Source organism: Anolis carolinensis, unplaced genomic scaffold (assembly GCF_035594765.1).
Source record: "Anolis carolinensis isolate JA03-04 unplaced genomic scaffold, rAnoCar3.1.pri scaffold_8, whole genome shotgun sequence".
Classification (NCBI taxonomy): domain Eukaryota; kingdom Metazoa; phylum Chordata; class Lepidosauria; order Squamata; family Dactyloidae; genus Anolis; species Anolis carolinensis.
Genome location: NW_026943819.1, coordinates 15,186,143 through 15,205,907, shown reverse-complemented (window position 1 = coordinate 15,205,907; position 19,765 = coordinate 15,186,143). Strand labels below are relative to the sequence as shown.

General features: G+C 40.7%; 1 protein-coding gene and 1 non-coding gene across 13 annotated transcripts in view; both read right to left on the bottom strand.

Annotated features, from left to right (window-relative positions):
* The window catches only part of camk2b (calcium/calmodulin dependent protein kinase II beta), a 178,968-nt gene that overhangs the window by 50,202 nt on the left and 109,001 nt on the right, over positions 1-19,765 (bottom strand). For 10 of the 12 annotated variants that reach the window (XM_062960773.1, XM_062960768.1, XM_008116005.3 and 7 more), the window contains exons 6-11: positions 14,699-14,771; positions 5,013-5,115; positions 4,824-4,907; positions 3,786-3,880; positions 2,007-2,129; positions 1,437-1,520 (exon numbers count right to left, since the gene is read on the bottom strand). In XM_062960773.1, the coding sequence (XP_062816843.1) occupies positions 1,437-1,520; positions 2,007-2,129; positions 3,786-3,880; positions 4,824-4,907; positions 5,013-5,115; positions 14,699-14,771 (562 nt within the window). The remainder of the gene's footprint in view (positions 1-1,436; positions 1,521-2,006; positions 2,130-3,785; positions 3,881-4,823; positions 4,908-5,012; positions 5,116-14,698; positions 14,772-19,765) is intronic. The other 2 variants (XM_062960769.1, XM_008116015.3) reach the window with 1 other exon arrangement.
* On the bottom strand, positions 15,774-15,876 carry LOC134293563 (U6 spliceosomal RNA). Its single transcript, XR_010000517.1, has one exon. It is a non-coding gene; the product is annotated as a U6 spliceosomal RNA (small nuclear RNA).

Below are 19,765 nucleotides of genomic sequence, written 5' to 3'. Positions count from 1 at the left end.
AGGGACGGCTAATGACTCTGAACAATGGATGCCCCCCAGGCAAGAGACAAACCTTTCCTGTGCTAATTAAGGTGATTAACTGTAACATTCACGCTGACTTCCAACTGACAAAGAACTATCCTCACACCCTGGACTCTCCAGGGATAAATATTAACCTTCCTTACCTAGTTTCTCCATGCCTCACAACCTCTGAGATGTCTGCCATAGATGTAGGTGAAACGTCAGGAGAGAACACTTCTGGAACATGGCCATACAGCCTGGAATACATACAACAATTCTATATATAGATAGATAGATAGATTTATAAATACATACACACACACTAGCTTGGCTACACAGCATTGCTCAGGTTATTTGAAAAAGTCATTTGAATTGTACAAGATGCATATAATAATAATAATAATAATAATAATAATAATAATAATAATAATAATAATGAAATCCAGCATATCTATCTTGTTTGCTGTGTCATACAATAATAATAATAATAATAATAATAATAATAATAGGGTGCCGTGCCAAAAGATCTCAGCCGGCAGGTCACCCTGCTGGGACCTGTGCTCATCATTCGAAAATACATCACACAGTCCTAGACACTTGGGAAGTGTTCGACTTGTGATTCTGTGATATGAAATCCAGCATATCTTGTTTGCTGTGTCATACAATAATAATAATAATAATAATAATAATAATAATAATAATAATAATAATAATAATACTTTATTTTTATACCCCACCTCCATCTCCTCAAAGGGACTCGGGGCGGCTTACATGGGGCCAAAAACAGCGAACCAAATAAAAACATCAAAAAATACAGACACAGATATTAAAATTCAACACTCTAAACATAACAAAGGTATAAAATGATAATCATACTAAAACATGGATTTAGCACCCAAGTGGACAAACAAATCTAAAACAACTCAGTTAATGACAAAAACAGCTCAAGTAAACCAAATGTTACATAATATACATTTAGGTATTAGGGTCCAGGAGTTTAAAGTGCAGGCAAAGGGAAAGGAGATGATGCAGCAATGGGATTGAATGAAATTGTAGGGCTCGAATAAAATGAACAAGTTCAAATTAGCAGGCTGGGAAAAAGTAAATTAGAAAAGAGCACAAAGAAATTCTGATTGATATTTATTGCGGCAGTCTTTGTTTTGATGAGGATAATGTAATTGACAGAGAAAAACAACAGGAGCTAGATCAAAACATGGAAAGTGTGACTCAGTGACAGAGGAGAGGTAACACGGATTATAAGGAGAAGACTGATTTGCTTGACTTGAAAAAGAATAGAGTGACAAAGACACAGAACCACAAACAAACAACAAAATCATTTTAGTTACAAGTCTGAGAAAAGGAAATCGTTGCTGGAAATGCCTAGGTATTTAGACCCTTGTGTTTTTCCCACAGTTGTTAAGAATGGCTACTGTTACCTTGAGCTTCCTTCTGGCATTGAACTTTTTCAGACACTCGACAGTCTCCTGTCTGTGCATCATGGAGGCCACTGTTGAACGTTGCTGAAAAAGAGAACCGAAAAGCAAAGTTAGAATTTTCTCACAAGTACTCAGGAGTCCCTTAATATGTGTGGCTCCACAATATCACTAAGATCAGCCTATGTGGATCTATCTAGAGGCCAATTCCAAATATGAACATGAATAGACAAGGCTGACATAAAGCCTCTGGTTAGAAAGGGATTTCTGCACACCAGGTTGATTGAATGCAGGCCACCAAGTTGATGAACTATTACCTACCACTAGCCAGGCTAGTTAAACTAAAAACTCAAGATCTAGTGGTCCTAAGAGTCTCCAGCCCTGCTATATTGTTAGTCTCCCACTTTACACACTGTTATAGAGTATGCAAATATTCACGACACATAGCATAGTAGCATTTGGGAGCTCAACGGGAAATAGAATAAGGACATCTGGAGACTCTTAACTATTTTTACTATGTAGGAGCAATTAAACAGCAGATACTGATAGCACTGAAAGAATAATGACACTTACACAGACCCATGGATGTTTTAGAGCTTCATGAGCTGTGATTCTCTTTGCTGGGTTGATGGTTAGCATTTGATTTATGAGGTTTTTTGCTTCAGGAGTGACTGTATCCCACTCAGGAGAAGGAAACTGAGGATGAGATGTTACAGGAAGGTATATGCTTGAGAACAGGTCATTATCGAAGGAAGAAGGATCATTTTCGTGCAACAGACCAATATTACCTTTTAACTCCTAAACAGCCAAATGCACCAGGATCCAGGCCTGTAGCGAGGGGTTTTTTCTAGGGGTTCAACCCCCCCCCCCCCCAAATTTTTCAGGTTATAAAAAAAAACCTGGTTTACTCATGAATTTTAACTGGTTAACAAAATCCCCATGCTAAATCTATGAGACATAAAACATTAAGAGTCCTTCCAGGCACTATCTCAAGCAGATATTGACAGGTCTGAACCCAGGAGGCGGGTGGGTCGGGGGTTCAACCCCCCCCCCCGAAATTTTCAAAACCCCTCCCGAAATTTTTTTCTGCCTACGGCCCTGCCAGGATCTACCCAAATTCTAAATCTCTACCACTTTCCAGTTGACATTGCCACATCATGGCCACACACACTACACAGCTGAGCTTTGAGGCAAGTGTATTCTTATAACTGTAGCAATACCGTATCTACTTGCAAATGACTACTCTTTTAACCATTATATAGTAAACAAAATTAAAAGAAAGATAGAACCATTATACAGTAGTCCTATCTTTCTTTTAATTTTGTTTACAACTCTCTTGGGGCTATAAATGGAAAACATATGATAATTTGAGTGAGCCATTTATCCATATCATATTCACAGGCAAGATACAGCATCCTAGATTTGTAACTGATGCAGCTCCTGTGTAGAAGAAATTATTATTATTATTATTATTATTATTATTATTATTATTATTATTATTATTATTGCTTATATCCCACCCTTCTCACCCATAGGAGACTTAGGGCGGCTTACAATAAAACACAATATAAAAATATTACAAACAATTCAATCAGTTAAAATTAAATACATTAACATTGATAAAAATATACAGTAGAGTCTCACTTATCCAACATAAACGGGCTGGCAGAATGTTGGATAAGCGAATATGTTGGATAATAAGGAGAGATTAAGGAAAAGCCTATTAAACATCAAAATAGGTTATGATTTTACAAATTAAGCACCAAAACATCATGTTATACAACAAATTTGACAGAAAAAGTAGTTCAATACGTAGTAATGCTATGTAGTAATTACTGTGTTTACAAATTTAGCACCAAAATATCATGATGTATTGAAAACATTGACTACAAAAATGCATTGGATAATCCAGAATGCTGGATAAGCAAGTGTTGGATAAGTGAGACTCTACTGTACATATAAATACACAAATACACAATAAATACACAATATTTAATACACAATTAAATATACATATAAATACTATAAGGGACATCCAGCCCAATTCATGTTATGCTTGAATGCATAGAATGGCGAGAAGGTTTCAATGTGCACAAATTCCTTTGGGGTTTCATTTATTTATTTATTTATTTCAAATATTTCTATCCCGCCCTTCTCACCTGGAGGGACTCAGGGCGGCGATAGAAATGCATGTCAGTATTATTTATTCTATGGTAGGAATCAGAACCATGTTCTTATGCCCTGAAATGCACAGATACAGGGAAAGGTCAAAGAGATACTGGTCCAGGAAAAGACATATAAACAATGTAAGAGACACCAAGGAGAAAGCAAGTGCAGTAAGCAACTACTCACATCATAGGCTCCAGCCTTAATTTGTTGGTAAAGTTTGTGCTGATCCTCATCCCAGAAAGGAGGATACCCAACCAGTAAGATATAAAGTATAACACCTAGGAAAGCCAATGGGACAGCAACACATTTAGAACCTAGTGCTTATGTAGCATACTATGTCTAAGCCTTTATGTCTTGGCTGATGGAAATAAAGGCTCTATCTACACTGCCATTATAATACAGATTGAACTGGAGTATATGGAAGCGTAGACTCATATAATCCAGTGTTGCTTTATTATATGTTTTCAGAAGTCAGAACAGAACTATATGGCAGCATTACTACATATATGAACACATATATGGGTTTCACATAGAGCAGTGGTTCTCAACCTGTGGGTCCCCAGATATTTTATTTATTTATTTATTTACAGCATTTATATTCCGCCCTTCTCACCCCGAAGGGGACTCAGGGCGGATCACATTACACATATAGGCAAACATTCAATGCCTTTTAACATAGAACAAAGACAAGACAAACATAGGCTCCGAGCGGGCCTCGAACTCATGACCTCCTGGTCAGAGTGATTCACTGCAGTTAATTGCAGCTGGCTTGCTCTCCCGCCTGCGCCACAGCCCGGGCTGGTAAACTGGCTGGGATTTCTGGGAGTTGTAGGCCAAAACATCTGGGGACCCACAGGCTGAGAACCACTGACATAGAGAAATGATAGGCTTCACAATTCATACTCAGAGCTACATATTCCAAATAACAACTTTGTGCGACGCACTGGATTACTTTTAGATTATGTATCCTACAGGTAGCTAACCTCTGGCTATCAAGGTGTTGGCCTTCACTTCTTATTGTTCTTTGCCACTAGCTATGATTCATTACTATAAGTAACTCAAAATGCGACAACACACTGAGAACCATGCTTTTCACACTTCAGTCTGTTCATCTATAAGTGGAAGGTCCTAGTCTTAAAAAGACATTTAAATTAAATTTAACGTCATGTTTTACTACTAAATGAAAGAAAGACTGCCTGATATCAGGTTCCTTAGTCGTACCACATGCCCAGATATCCACAGGTTTGCCATAAGCTTCTTTGCGTAGAACTTCCGGAGAAAGGTAACCAGGGGTGCCTGCAAAACCTGGAGGGGAGCAAAATTGGCAGCATGTATGTTTGTGTAATTACTGGGTTAGCAAATCAAGACAGAGAAGGCCATGTAGGAGGGATAATTTTGTCCAATACTCACCAAACCAGGCTTGTTGATCTCCTTGCACTTCAATCGCCAAGCCAAAATCTGCCAACTTGACCGCTGCCCCTTTGCATTTGCTGGCCAAAAGTAGGTTCTCCGGCTGTTGTGACGATCCAATTTAACATAGGACACCATTTTAATAGGAGTCATGTAGTGTTTTGGTTTTGTTTAAAGAAAAAAAATGAGGGGGAAGAGAAACAAACAGAAGAAGAAACAACAACAACAGTTTGCAGAAAACAGTTAGAAACTGGCAAAAAAAAGTGTGAGAGAAAGGAAGAGAGACATGCTATTATCTGGAAATAGCCCTGTCCCATAGCCAGAACGTGTTGGGGATTATTTTATGGCTGTGCACCATTGTGGAGCAGTACTGGTGAAAGACCTAAAATGTTAACCACATGACTAGACAGCTTGCTGGTTTTGAGGCTGATTGAGGCAGATAATTAATGAGCCAATCTGCTCTATCTTAGGCCACATCTGCACTGACCACTAGAGTTGGTTTGGAACTGGTTTTGCTGTGTGGGTGATTAGATTGATTTCTATGGAACTGGTTTGGGGCTGGAAATGTGATTACATTAGCCGTTGAACTTGGTCTTAGACCACTCTGAGGTCGTTGTCATCCCCATTTCTGAAAGAGATGCGCATCAGCGCTCCAGAAACACCCAAGGTAAAAAAAGGAAGGAAAGTGACAGTTAGGGGTAAAGGTCATCGGTTACCTTTCTCAGAGGGTCACTTAACCCCCTGCTAGCTAGCCTTGCCCTTGGGGCAATTTTTTGGCAGCCCTCTCCTGTGTTCCAAATTCTCCAAAGCGCTTCAGTGAAGGCTAGTGTCAACAATGTGCTTCGAAATCTGTGGAGCTGATTTGACCCTGTGATCTGGGAAATACTGGGATCTGCCACAACACTTTCAGGGGCTTATCTCATGACTTTCTTTACTGCACCGTAACCCCTTTTATCTTCAGCATGCAGTGGTGCCATGCGTTTTGTAACCACCACCATTTCGATATGTGTTGAAGCTGCATTAAATGGTCAATGTAGATGAGGCCTTATACACTGAGAAAAACAGGAGGAAACATGCATAGATTTGCAATGTTTGAGGCCCAAAAGATTATCCCCTTTACTAAATAATCTTTCCTAGCTTTCACTCTACAGCAGTGCACAGTTCTTATTGCTTTTACAATTGACACTTCCCAGGAATTAAGGGGAAATATCTAATACATTCAGGAATCTATTTCAAAGGGGAATATAGAAAAAAGTTTAGATCCCTTGATCATCCTCAAGGATAATCTGTCTCAGTACAGAAACCCAGATGAGTAGTATATCTTTAATGGGTTTGGGTCAATAAAGACAGGTTGGATGCTTCCATTTCTGTGGCTCCATTAAATGCCCTGGGAATAGATTTCAACACAGAGAAATAACATTCTCTATTAGAAAAACGGGCAACCAGCTTTGCTTTTTTCACACTACAGTACTGATTTTCATGCAGCCTTTGGTGGTGCAATGGGTTAAACCCTTGTGCCAGGAGGACTGCTGACTAAAAGGTTGGTGGTTCAAATCTGGGGAGTGGGCGAGCTCCCTCTGTCAGCTCCGGCTCCCCGTCTGGGGACATAAGAGAAGCCTCCCACAGGATGGTAAAACATCAAAACATCTGGGCATTCCCTAGGCAAGATGCTTGAAGACAGCCAATTCTCTCACATTGGAAGAGACTTGTAGTTTCTCAAGTCGCTCCTGACATGGAAAAAAGTGATGTTATTTCTTTTGGTTCTAAGATGGATAGTAACATTTGACACCTCCAAAAATACCTTGCCCTTGACTCATCAAAGCACTAATAAATTAATTAAAAAGGGGAAAGTAATTGTGTTAAAAACTGAACTCCATGCTTTATGATACAGATATAGTTCCCAAGGTGGAAAATCCCCTTGCTTAGACTTTGGCCATGGGAAGAACTAGTGAAAAGTTTTACTCATGGTTTACTTGATTACTTAGGGAAATTTCTCTTGTCAAGTAAACTTGGCTAGTAATATTAAACCTACTTTCCCGTGCAGATTATAGGGCCATTTTGTTCTGAAGCCTTGTAATTGTTATGGCACCTACCTTTTCCTTATTTTACACTGTGTTTGGAAACCTCGCCTTGATCTATGAGCACCTATTGATTAGGTTCATTCATCTTGGGAGGTGGGGGCTGGCCAAGATATTATTTGAAGCAATTTGTATTACTATTGTAGAGGAATGGGATATACTTAATACATTGGAATCATCACAATTTTATAATACCGAAGCGAAGGGAGCATATATCTGGCTGCCATGTTAAGGGGAGAGGGAACACATAACTTTGCCCTTGTAGCTTTCCAGTTTCCAGCTTGTAAACTGACAACAACACAACAGACAACATACTATCCACTGAGCATGCACGAGAAAGGGCTCCCCTCCATTCCGTCCTTTGCTTGGACCTTGCTGCTGCATTCATTAGGGTTAACAAGATATGGTTTATGTCACATTTCCTCTGCTGTGTCCCCATGTTTGTGATTGAGAGGCTTCCAGATAGATCTGCTAAGAATCAGCAGCTGCCGATTAAAATATCCCCAAAGAAACTTTGGCAATGTTACAAACAAACAGGAAGGGAGTGTGGCGCCAGCTCTTGGCAACGGGTTAGAGACAAACTGTGGCTGCCAGTACATCAGCATACATCTTTGTGAAAAGGTAATGCGCTCTGTGCACATTTCTTCTTAACGTTTTAAGGAAGAGCACCAGAATGAAGAAGCCCCAGCAGGATTAAGGACATCTACATTTTTACAACTTGTACCCTATCAAAATAATCACCATGTAAAGGGTTTTTTTCAGCGGTAAAGTGCAAGTCTTGATCAACACCATAGGAGCTGACACTCTCAGGATTGTGTTGCATAACAATAAACCTATTTTGTTTGTTTTTGGATGTTAGGTAATATCAGTCTGGTCATATGTTATGCTATTTCTTAGAGGAAAACTCAGTCTTTCCTGTTCTTTTTTTTTTTTTAAAGAATACTCCCATTAGAAAATGCATAAGGATGTGGGTGAACTACAATTCCCCAAAATTTTGGGTCAATCATCCCCAAATTCCACCAGTATTCACAGTTGGCTATCTTGGGTCTGTGTGCCAAATGTGGTCCAGGTCCATAATCTGCTGGGTTCAGTGTTTTCTGAATACAGGTGAACTATAACGCCCTGATGTCAATGTCAATCACCCCAAAACCCTGCCAGTATTCGTAGTTGGTCATGTTAGGTCTGTGTGCCAAGTTTGTTCCAAGTCTATCGTTGGTGGAGTTCAGAGTGCTCTTAGGTTGCAGGTAAACTATACATCCCAGTCCCTACAACTCCTATAAATCATGGTGAATTCTCTCCAATCCTCTTTCTCTAGTATGTTCAGTTGCTGTGTGCCATAGAAAGGAATAGGAAAGGGTTAAGGGAGAGGCAGTAGATGGGGTCATGTGAATTCCACAGCAATTGAGAGAGAGAAAGGAACACTGGGAGGTAGTGCTCACTGTAACCTGCAATGTCAGTGGAGGGAGGGCTTTGGTGGCTCCACAGCACTGTGGGTTAAAGCTGTTTGTGGAGGCTATCTGTGTAAGCAGACACCTCCGCCACATACACATTTTCACATTTATTATGTGTTTATATGGACAAATTAATTCTACCAGAGCATCCTGATTTCTGTCTCCATGCTTTATGATGAAGTCAAATCCCAAAGAGAACAAGAATCTAGAGGTTAAAAAGTCCATGGAGTTTCCAAGAGAGCAAAGTATAGCCTCAATTTTACTCCATCTTGCTTTTGTATGTGTGAAAACCAAATCTGCTTATTCAAAACTAGTTCCTCACTAACATCAGCTGTTTATAACTTCTAGTTCCCACCCTCTCACAATATGCTGTCACCAAAGGTCCAGTTCCAGCCATTCTGTCACTGGGACATGGCAGCTCCTTTTGAACAATTATGGGAATCAGGAAGGGACATATTTCCAACTGAAAGATACAGTTATTATATCACCCTCATTACATGCAATGAATATAACTCTCCATTTGCTGTTTCTCAACTGTATTTATTCCAGAATGGTACATATTTAATCTCCTATAGCCCCATAAAGCCATATTACCACATGGAAGACCAAGCTTTATGGCATATGAAACATTCATACAATGCTATAGATTGTGACAGTGGGGCCTTGGTTGGTGATGATTCTCAAATTATTTCAGGACTGAATTGTCAACTAATACTATAAACCTATCAAGTAAGTCAGCCTTATGTACTTTCTTATACCACACTATATTCTTTATTAAAAAAGAAAAAAAGAAAAAAGAAACCTACACATTGATAGACAGGCAGGCAGACAATTCAAGAAAACGACTGCACCAGATATCCAATAGTAAGAAAGAAAGCACAGCTGGAAATGCATTAGATGGGGAAGAGGCCATTTCCTGCCATAAAAACATTTCATTATCTATTTGTTATATTTACAATGCATGTTAACAGCCAGCACTCACACAAAGAAATAGAATATTTTCATACTGAAAGGCTGGTTCTGATGTTGTTTCAAGAGTTATACAAAGTACATGTCATGATTCTACTCTGTCGAGGACTAATGTATCTGGAAATGTCATTTTTAAACATCTAAGTCTGGCGGAGATTACCTCCAGTGAAGTTTATAATCAATATTATAAACTATGCAAAGTGCAGCTCCCTAAAAATACCTGCACTTTGTCTACTCCAGACTGAATGCTGGCAATCATTAAGTAATAAAATCTACACAAACATCTTTGGCCAATTTTCTGGTTTATTCAGGTATTCCTTGTCTATGTTCTCTCATTTAATTATTATCTCTTTAAGAAAGCCCCAAAACGCATTAGCGCATTCATCCAGTGTAATTTAAATAAATTAGTCTACAATTCAAAGCACACTAAATTGGCTTTAAGTCCATTATAATCAAGAGGACTTTCCTTAGTCAAAGGGCTTCTGATCTTATTCTGAAATCTAAACTACTCCAAAATCCATAATGGTTCACAGAGGTCAATATTTACAAACTCATGCTCAAAATTTTGTGTATAAGGTATGGGAAACATAAATGAATGCTATGTTTAGACTTAAGTCCCATCTCTAAAATATCTCATTACATACATACATGAATACATGTATCCCAAAATCCCACCCCCCAAAAATAAATAAATCTGAAATCCATATCATTTCTGGTCCAAAGCATTTCGAATATGGGATACTCAATCTGTAGTATTTAATGTCACTAACAACAGAACATATTGCCAACTACATTCTTCTTGTTTGACATAAGGAAGGAGGGATAACAGGGTAATTCCATATTGATATGAGCTAGTATACACTCCCATGGATTCTCCTATATAAGCACTTGTTAGAGCTTGTCTTTATACCTCCAAAAGAATATTATTTCTTCAGTATAGCATACCTAGTTGTAAATTACATTTCATACAATGTGTCCCAGGAGTGGGGAACATGTGGTCATCTAGACGCCACTAAATTTATCCCATGGACAGGAGAACCAATGGTGAGGGATCAAAGAAGAGCCATTCCAATGCTATCCAAAGGCCACAAAGCCTTACTCTTGCTTTCACAAAATAACATCTGCAGGTGGGATCTCTGAATAAATGTGAAAAAGAGACAACATGACTGCAGACATGATCACTGGCCAAGGAAATGATGGTTGCTTACCTGTAACCATGTTTCTTCAAGTGGTTATCTGTGAAATTCACACATAAGGCATCAACTACCATATGTGCGATTTCACAAAGACCACGAAGGAGAAACTGAGGCTTCTGGGAGTTCAAATCAAAAACACCTGAAGGACTGTGTCTTAACCTATACCTCTTTTCTATTTTGGGGGTGTATATGTCTGTTTTTGTTTTGTTGTACCTCATCTAACACAAAAAAGCATGATGATAAGCTCTAAATCTTGGTCATTAATATGAGCTGTTTCACTTGGTCCTAATTACACAACTGTTGCACACAATTTTTTTAAAAAGAGTTCTTGTGCCATGAACTGCAGTAAAACACTGAATGATTGAAGTATTAACTGTTTCATTAAAAATGCACCCCAAAGACCAAAACACCTGAAAACATCTGGACATTTAAATAAGGTCTGGATCTTTACAGGTGTGGGCCCTGTGGGGATTGAGTCACCTTCTGAAATCCCAAGGGTCAATTCCCTACCATTCTGGTTTTTCGGGTCCCAGGATGGCAGTGCCACCCTCCTCTGCCAGCTCCCCATTTCCCCCCAAACCTACCGTCTACAGGCCTCTCTGGTACATTTACACACTCCCACCAAAATTCCAGAATTTTGGACCACTGTGTGACCTAAATCCTGAAAGGAACTGGGATTTTAAGTCCCGATTCCTCTTGGGATTTAGGCATGTCTGGAAGGGCCCATAGTTTACCTTAAGTGTCTTATCAGTAGCACTATATTGTAGAAAAGTATTACTATATATAAGACTCTATTCTTTGGGAAAGGAGCTCAGTTCCAAATAGCACATCAATACACAAAAACTGGGAAAGGGCTCCAAACAATAACCAGTGGTCTATTCCATATACACATCTCAGGGATTTTATTAGCAACATAAATGCACATGTTATTCAGAGCCACAACATTTCCCATGCTGTTACTACAAGCATATTCAAGTGCCTCTTGCATAAAGTAATATTTTTAAAAAATCAACCGTGGCATTCACAGTAATGGTCCTTGCTGCATAGGTAACATTGTCTAAGGGCTCTGGGGACATTTTCAATGTACTCTTTTTAAAAAAATGTATCTTGCCTATGTTAGATTTTAGGTAATTTTGTTACATTTCATTATGCAATTTTGAAACCAAGGGCATCTCAAATGAAGACAGCAGTGCAAGTGACCCAAACAAGATCTTTGGAACTTGTGTGGTTTTCTCTAGGCTGCAAATGAACTCATTAGCCTGATGCCCAAATCCATAAAGAAGTCCCTGTGTTAAGCAGTCGGTCCAATTAGCCAAGTATGTTGTACTTTTAAGCCTCAAAGTGTTTGACTTTTGGTGAAACTCCTGTCTCAAAGCCCAAATGAAAAATACAGTGAAGGAGGAGTGAGAGGGGAAGCCCAGAACCTTTCAAAGTACTCACAGATACACCACAGAATTATTCAGAAAGGAATTTCTCGGTACATCGTGAACACACAGACACAGTTGTTGTACAAGTGCCCCTTTATCCCACTACCACTCTAACAAACACATTTGTCGCTACCTCATAACCGTCCACACACTCAAACATATTCTCTTTATAATACTCCGCGATTCTAAGCCTACCAAAAGAGTGTTATAAAGAGGCCAGACAGGGAGTAAACAAACAAAACAAGAATCCAATACAGTAAGTTACGGGAAACAAATAATTTGCACACATTTAAACTAGACATAATGCATGCAAACATTTGGAGAAAGAGATCATCTGCTTCATCTACAGGCATCATTGCTCCTGTCAAAATCCTGCCCCCATACACTCAATACACCAGGAGGAAAAATTGGAAATGACTGAGGGTGATGAGTGGCTAAAAGGAACTTAAATAAAGGCAGGAAGCAGTTGGGAAAGCAAATGAGTAAGTTATTAGACGTCAGCTGTCCTAGACCCTACCACCACAGCCACCTCCCACTATCACCTGACAGCTGTCCAAAAATCAGCCCAGATCAGTCCAAATAACACTAAATGGAAGGGGCACATTTCACTATGCAACATGCAAAAACAAAATGCCAGTATTTACAACTGGATACCTGTCTTACAATACCAAGCAGCTCTAAAACCTTCAAGCAGTAGCATGAGCTTGGGCTTATGGAAGACGTGGAAGTGACAGGATGAGGAATAATAGTTCTAATGATGTAACCATGGCTCCTGCTGATCCAGTCTTAGTGGACATTTTACAATTTGTGCAGCCTGGGGATGTGGACAGGATCTTAGGAGAGACTCTTTATTCGGATCTTAAGGAACTGTGAGGCCTGTATTAAATAGGCTGTCCCTGAACCCCTCTATAATGGGCAATGGCAACCTTCCATTTTAGGCAAGGCATTGGAGGATGTGGTAGCCTCCCAACTAAAGAGGTTTTTGGATGAAATGGATTGTCTAGACCAGTGGCTCCCAACCTGGGGTCCCCAGATGTTTTGGCATCCCATCTCCCAGAAATCCTAACGGCTGGTAAACTGGTTGGGGTTTCTGGGAGTTGTAGACCAAAACACCTGGGGACCCACAGTTGAAAACCACTGATCTAGACTTATTTCAGTCTGATTTCAGGTCTGGTTATGGGACAGACAATTTTGGTGGGTGATCTATGCAGAGAATTGGGCATGGAGAAATGTACTGGATTCTCAGAGGTTTTCTGTTCTATCGCTCAGATGGGACTTGGAGATAATATTTTACAGTGACACTTTGTATTCCTGGAAGGACAAATTCAGAAGGTGGTGGTGCTGGGAGATTTCTATTTGATCCCAAGGCCATTGGATCATTGTCTCCCGGGGCTCTATTTTGTCCCTCATGATGTTTAACATATTTACAAAACCAGAGTGAGAAGTCATCTGAAATTTTGGATTGTAGTGCAATCTCTATGAGGATGGCACCCAACTCTACTACTCCTCTTCAAGCCGGGGAATCTGTCCTGGTCATAAACCTCCTCTACCAATTACAGACTAGATGAGGGCAAACTCAAACCTAAAACAGAAGTGTTCTTGGTCAGTCAGAAGGCAGATCAGGGAATAGCAATTCAGCCTCTGCTAGATGGGTTTACGCTCCCCATGAAGACACAGGTTGGCATGTTGGGGCTTCTCCTGGACGCAGCATCGAACCTGGAGGCCCAGGTATCCACAGTGGAGAGAAACAGCCTTTGCATATTTAAAACTTGTGCACCAATTGTGCCCATTCCTTGAAAAGTTGGATCTGGCCAGTGTGACACATGCCTTAGTTAACATCCTGTTTGGATTACAGTAACACATTCTACTTGGGGCTGCCTTTGAAGAGTGTTTGGAAACGGAAGCTGGCCCAGACTGTTAACTGAGATTGGCTGCAGGGAGCGCACAACTCCGCTATACCCACAGTTTACCACTCGCCTAATTTCTCAAATGAGAATTTTCTGCATAAAATCCTTCCAAGTATGGTATTTGCCTTCTAATTTTAAATCCAGACAGCAGTTTGTGATTTTACCACTATGTGGCAACAAACACCAGCTAAACCTTCCTCTGCCCACCCATTCAAATGCCCAGTAAAACTTTGGCTTTGCAAAATTACGCTACCACTTCAACTGTGCAACAAGCTATACAAACTGTGTGTCTGCTTCTCAAAACTCTGCAATCCTTTTGAGAAGTGTCTAAAAGATAGTCAATTCCTAGACAGCATGTTTGGAGATCGGATTTGACCAACAGCACTGGGATGATTAGCCAAGCCAGCAAAGAGATCTCAGCAAAAGCTACCACATATGTGCTTCTCTCATGAAGCTGATTTCTGACTGGGCGGCAACAGGGATGTCATCCTAATCCAAGATTAAGTTACAACATGCAGTTTCCCAGTGGGCTGATGCTAAGAGGACCCTACAACACGGATTTCAGGACCACCTGAGGACTGATCTGCTTCTTTTAAAAAAGACATGCAAGAGATACAAAGACGGACAGACGGACAGAGCAGTGGGGTAGAAAACTCACCTTGAGGTCTCTGTGGACGACCCCCATTTGGTGGCAATGGAGCACAGCCTCCAGGATCTGCTGGATGCAATGACTGCATGCAAACACCAGGGGGGGTGTTAGTTCACGGTGAGTGGTAACAACCACACAGGCTGGTGGGGGGGGGGGGGTAATGGGGGGAGAATAAGGATGGGGAAGCGGATGAGGAGAAGAGGAAAGGGGAAAGGAGGAACAGGGAAATGGAAAATAAAGGAATCTGACTCCCTCTCTGCTTCAGGCTCTAATTGCAAAATGAGAAAGACCCCCAGTTACAGATACACAATTCTGGGAAAGGGAGAGCAGGACTGAAGAAAGGGGAGTTGCCTCCCCCGGGAAAGGAAAGATGCAAGGGCCTAAGGCTTGACTTTACAAAAGAGATAACTGTGAGTGCTGCGCTGAAGAAAAGGAGCGGAAAAGAATGACAACTATTGTTGCAGGTTTTGACGTGCCTTTCCCCAAACCCACCCCACTCTACTACTGCCTTAGAGTTAACTTTTTATTTATTTATTTATTTATTACAATATTTATATCCTGCCCTTCTCACCCAACAGGGGACTCAGGGCGGCTTACAATAAAACACATATATAAAAATTATACAGTACAATATAAATCAGTTAAAAATTATTAACTTACATCAGTATTCATAAAACACATTATAAAATACAGGTAGGCATGTTCAGTTCAAAAAAAAAAACCTGGGCCTGTCGACTGAGTTCAGCGTAAATGATAATAATTAACGCTGCCAATTATTATTCAAAAGCCTGGCCCCATAACCAAGTTTTAACCTTCCTACGGAAGGATAGGAGGGAGGGAGCCTGCCTGACTTCAATGGGGAGGGAGTTCCATAGGCGAACAACAAAATTTCCAAACAACAAAATGAAGGGGAAAGTTGAGAAAGATGGACAAGAGCATTTGACTCAAATTAACTTCGCCGGTTCTCTTTTTTAATATATATCTTAAAACTATTTATTTATTATTTATTTATTACATCATTTCTACCCCGCCCTTCTCACCCATCAGGGGACTCAGGGTGGCTTAAACATACACATCAAAAAACAAAAATATGGAACGCTTCACGAATTTGCGTGTCATCCTTGCACAGGGGCCATGCTAATCTCTGTATCGTTCCAATTTTGTATATGTGCTGCCGAAGCGAGCACATATACTATCTGTCTAAATGTTTTCCTATTGCATCTCCGATGGCAGGGGATCACACTGGCTGGTCCTTGTGGGTTCTTTCAGGTCTATGATTCTATATCCAAAAGTACTGACATTTATAAAAGCAAACAAGTTTTCACCTTTCCGAGGAAGTGGTAGTAGCCTTATGCCTAAGCAAGAAATGTATGAGTTGTCGAAGGGTTTCATGGCCGGGATCACAGGGTTTTCCGGGCTGTTTGGCCATGTTCCAGAAGTATTCTCTCCTGATGTTTTGCCCACATCTATGACAGGCATCCTCAGAGGTTGTGAGGTGACAACCTCTGAGGATGCCTGCCATAGATGTGGGCGAAACGTCAGGAGAGAATACTTCTGGAACATGGTCATACAGCCCGGAAAACATACAACAACCCCAAGAAATGTAAGTTTCTCATTCTTATGCCTTCAGAATCTCGCCTGAATGGAACAAGAGCAAAACTGCGGAAGCTGTTCCAACGGTTCCAACCTGAGATGGACAGTATCAATTACACAACCCTTCTCCCCATCGCAAAGGCTTGGCTTTTAGGTCTGTTCCTGGGGTTAATGGGGATGCTGATTCAAAACATTGCATTGGATAGACCAGGCATGGGCAAACTTCATCCCTCCAGGTGTTTTGGACTCCAACTCGCACCATTCCTAACAGCCTCAGGCCCCCTCCTTTTCCCCCTCAGCCGCTTAAGCTGAGGCTGTTAGGAATGGTGGGAGTTGGAGTCCAAAACACCTGGAGGGCCCGAGTTTGCCCATGCCTGGGATAGACCATATCAACTCTAGTTTCTTAGATACGGTTATGATGGTTTTCTATGGATGAGCAGATGGTGACTGGGAGGTGGCACATGTTCTGTATCTCAAAACCTAGAGCTGGTAGCTGCATGCATGTGTATCTATTATTATTATTATTATTGACATGATACGAGGATTTAAAGATCAAATTGCAAAGACCCTGGCACATGCCAGTCAAGGTGGTCCCAGTGGTGATTGGCACACTGGGTGCAGTGTCTAAAGATTTTGGCCAGAATACATCACATAGTCCTAGACACTTGGGAAGTGTCTCACCACTTTTTCTAACTCCCTTTCCTGGTATTAGTACAAGCAGAGAGGGAGCTTTATATGTAAAGTGGCCAGTTAAGATGCTTAAGAAGGTCTGTCCAGTGCCTCTGGAAAGGTAGCACAGACCCTAGAATGAATAGGCAGACAGTCTGAGCTGCCCAATTCAAGGCTGAAATGACTTGGCAGAAGTATACCACTAAGGAGTCTATGCAACTGAGCTACTGCAAGAAGTGTACTAAATCAAGCACTAAGAAATATTCAGAAAGCGACCGTCATTGAGCCTCCCTCCCAGTAATAATAAAGGCTGAATGCAATCTATTCTACATACACTGACTTAACAGTAGGCTATACTGAACACACGGCGGGCAACCTCTGAGAACACTCTGCTTATAAGACTCTAAATATTAAAATGTAAAAATAAATGGGAAATGTAATTTGCCTTCTCCTTGCAAGTATCTGCAAAACGAGTAACAACAGTTGCCGAAGGCTTTCATGGCTGGAATCAGAGCCCCCGATGGCACAGTGGGTTAAACCCTTATGCCGGCAGTACTAATGACTTGAAGGTTGGGTTGCTGACCTGAAGGTTGCCAGTTCAAATCTAACCTGGGGAGAGCGCAAATGAGCTCCCGCTATCAGCTCCAGCTCCATGTGGGGACATGAAAGAAGCCTCCCACAAGGATGGTAAAAACATCAAAACATCTGGGCATCCCCTGGGCAACGTCCTTGCAGACGGCCAATTCTCTCACACCAGAAGTGATTTGCAGTTCCTCAAGTCGCTCCTGACATGAAAAAAAAATGGCCGGAATCAATGGGTTGCTGTGAGTTTTCCAGGCTATATGGCCATGTTCCAACAAAGGATTCCCTCAGGCAGGAAGCAGCCAGGCTTTGAAGCCGCAAGGCCATTAAATTCTAATCAAGCTGGCAAATTGCAACATTTACACTTGCCTCAAACAGACAAGAGTTCTTTTTTCTACCCTGGACTTTCTACAGATACATAAACCTCACTGTCCTAGTTTCCAACAGACCTCACAACCTCTAAGGATGCCTGGCATAGATGTGGGCAAAACATCAAGAGAGAATGCTTCTGGAACATGGCCATACAGCCCGGACAACTCACAGCAACCGAGTAACAACCTGCCTGCCAATGTTGGACCCTGTTCCAGGGCTCGGAAAGGCCAACGTTATAGTTGCACCTCAGCTGGTGACCATATTTCAAGCGCAGGGGTAGGTGAATGGGAACAGCTTAAAAACAAAACCAGGCATTCCACAGACTTACTGCAAAGTCACCTGAATAGAATTCTGTGGGAATGGTTTTGGAAGATATTTCTCTACTATAAACCTCATGTGGAAAAGTCACCACCCAGTGACTTTTTTGCTTTAACAATGATCATGCTTGCTACAAGTTGCCAAGCTGTTCTACCTACATATATAGGAGCTCTGAGAGGTGCAGGAGGACGAAGTGGCAACAGCTCTTTTTACCTCTCTCCTCTACTGGTTTGCACCCTTCCTTTCTTTTCTACCTGATCTAGCAAAGAGGAACAATGCTGTATTTACATACCATGCAAGTAGGCAGAAGAGAAGAGGGAGCGAATGACTACTGAATAATTAGCATAGCTTTTAAAGAATCAATATCTTAATTATTATCCGAAAGCCAGTACAAACGGGATGGACAAAGTACAACACTAAATGCTCCTTGCCATTGGCTATTTGGGTTGGGCTACTGGGAACTACAGCCTGTGCTTTGTCCATCCCTGCCAGAAAGTTACACACTAGAAAACTGACATAGATGTGGACGAAACGTCAGGAGAGAATGCTTCTGGAGCATGGACATACAGCCTGGAAAATTCACAGCAACCCAATTTGAATTCTAATGTCAAAACTCAATCTAGCACCACATCCACTTATCTAAACATATTGCATTAAACATTTAATTAGGTTTTGGATTCCAGTGGGGTATAAAAGGCATTGCCCTCAAAAATGAAATTTATTTCCCAAATGAATCTTTCTTGTTGCATACACATTTCCCAGCATTGCAGAAACTTCAACTGAGCATTCAGCTATGGAACAGATAAAGTTATCTATCAAATGTGAACACAGCAAATACAAAAAGTTCTAAATGTGAGCTATTTCCAGTTTGTCACTCTATGCAATGCAAGAAATGTGAGACTAGAGGAAAATTCCATTGAGAATAGCACAATTCCTACTGAAGAGTGGGCAAAACTCACATTTTAAACCCATTCCATGTGCCATTTGACACATTATATAACCATAGCAAACCCAGATTTACTTCCAGGTATGCATTTGAAAAAGTAATAGCAACTAGCCCTAGTTTTCACGTAGATATTCCTACATGATAGATATTCACCACATTCATCCCACACAATAGTTTATGTCACTATCTAAACATGAAACTGCTCTTTATTCGTGGGTTATCAGATTTGGATTTGTGCTAACAAGTGATTATTCCCTTCTGTCCATCACTGATAATACTGAAAATTATAATCCCTAAAAATGTAATGTAACAAGGAAGCTCTGAATCCTGAATAGGGTGAGCTCCAGCCTATTGACCTTCAAACACCATGCCAAGCTCATCCATCTCTGAAGGACATATGACAAATGGTCAAAAAATGGCTTGAGGAATCATGATTCTCTTATTCTGCCATTACATCTAGAAATAAGTTTATCTAAATTGCTATCTACAACAAAAAAGGGAGATGTCAAACTTTTGGACTTCTTTACATGCTTAACTGCTGTGTTTAGGTATCAAGAAAATCCATAGCGTTGTCAAAGACTTTCATGGCCGGAATC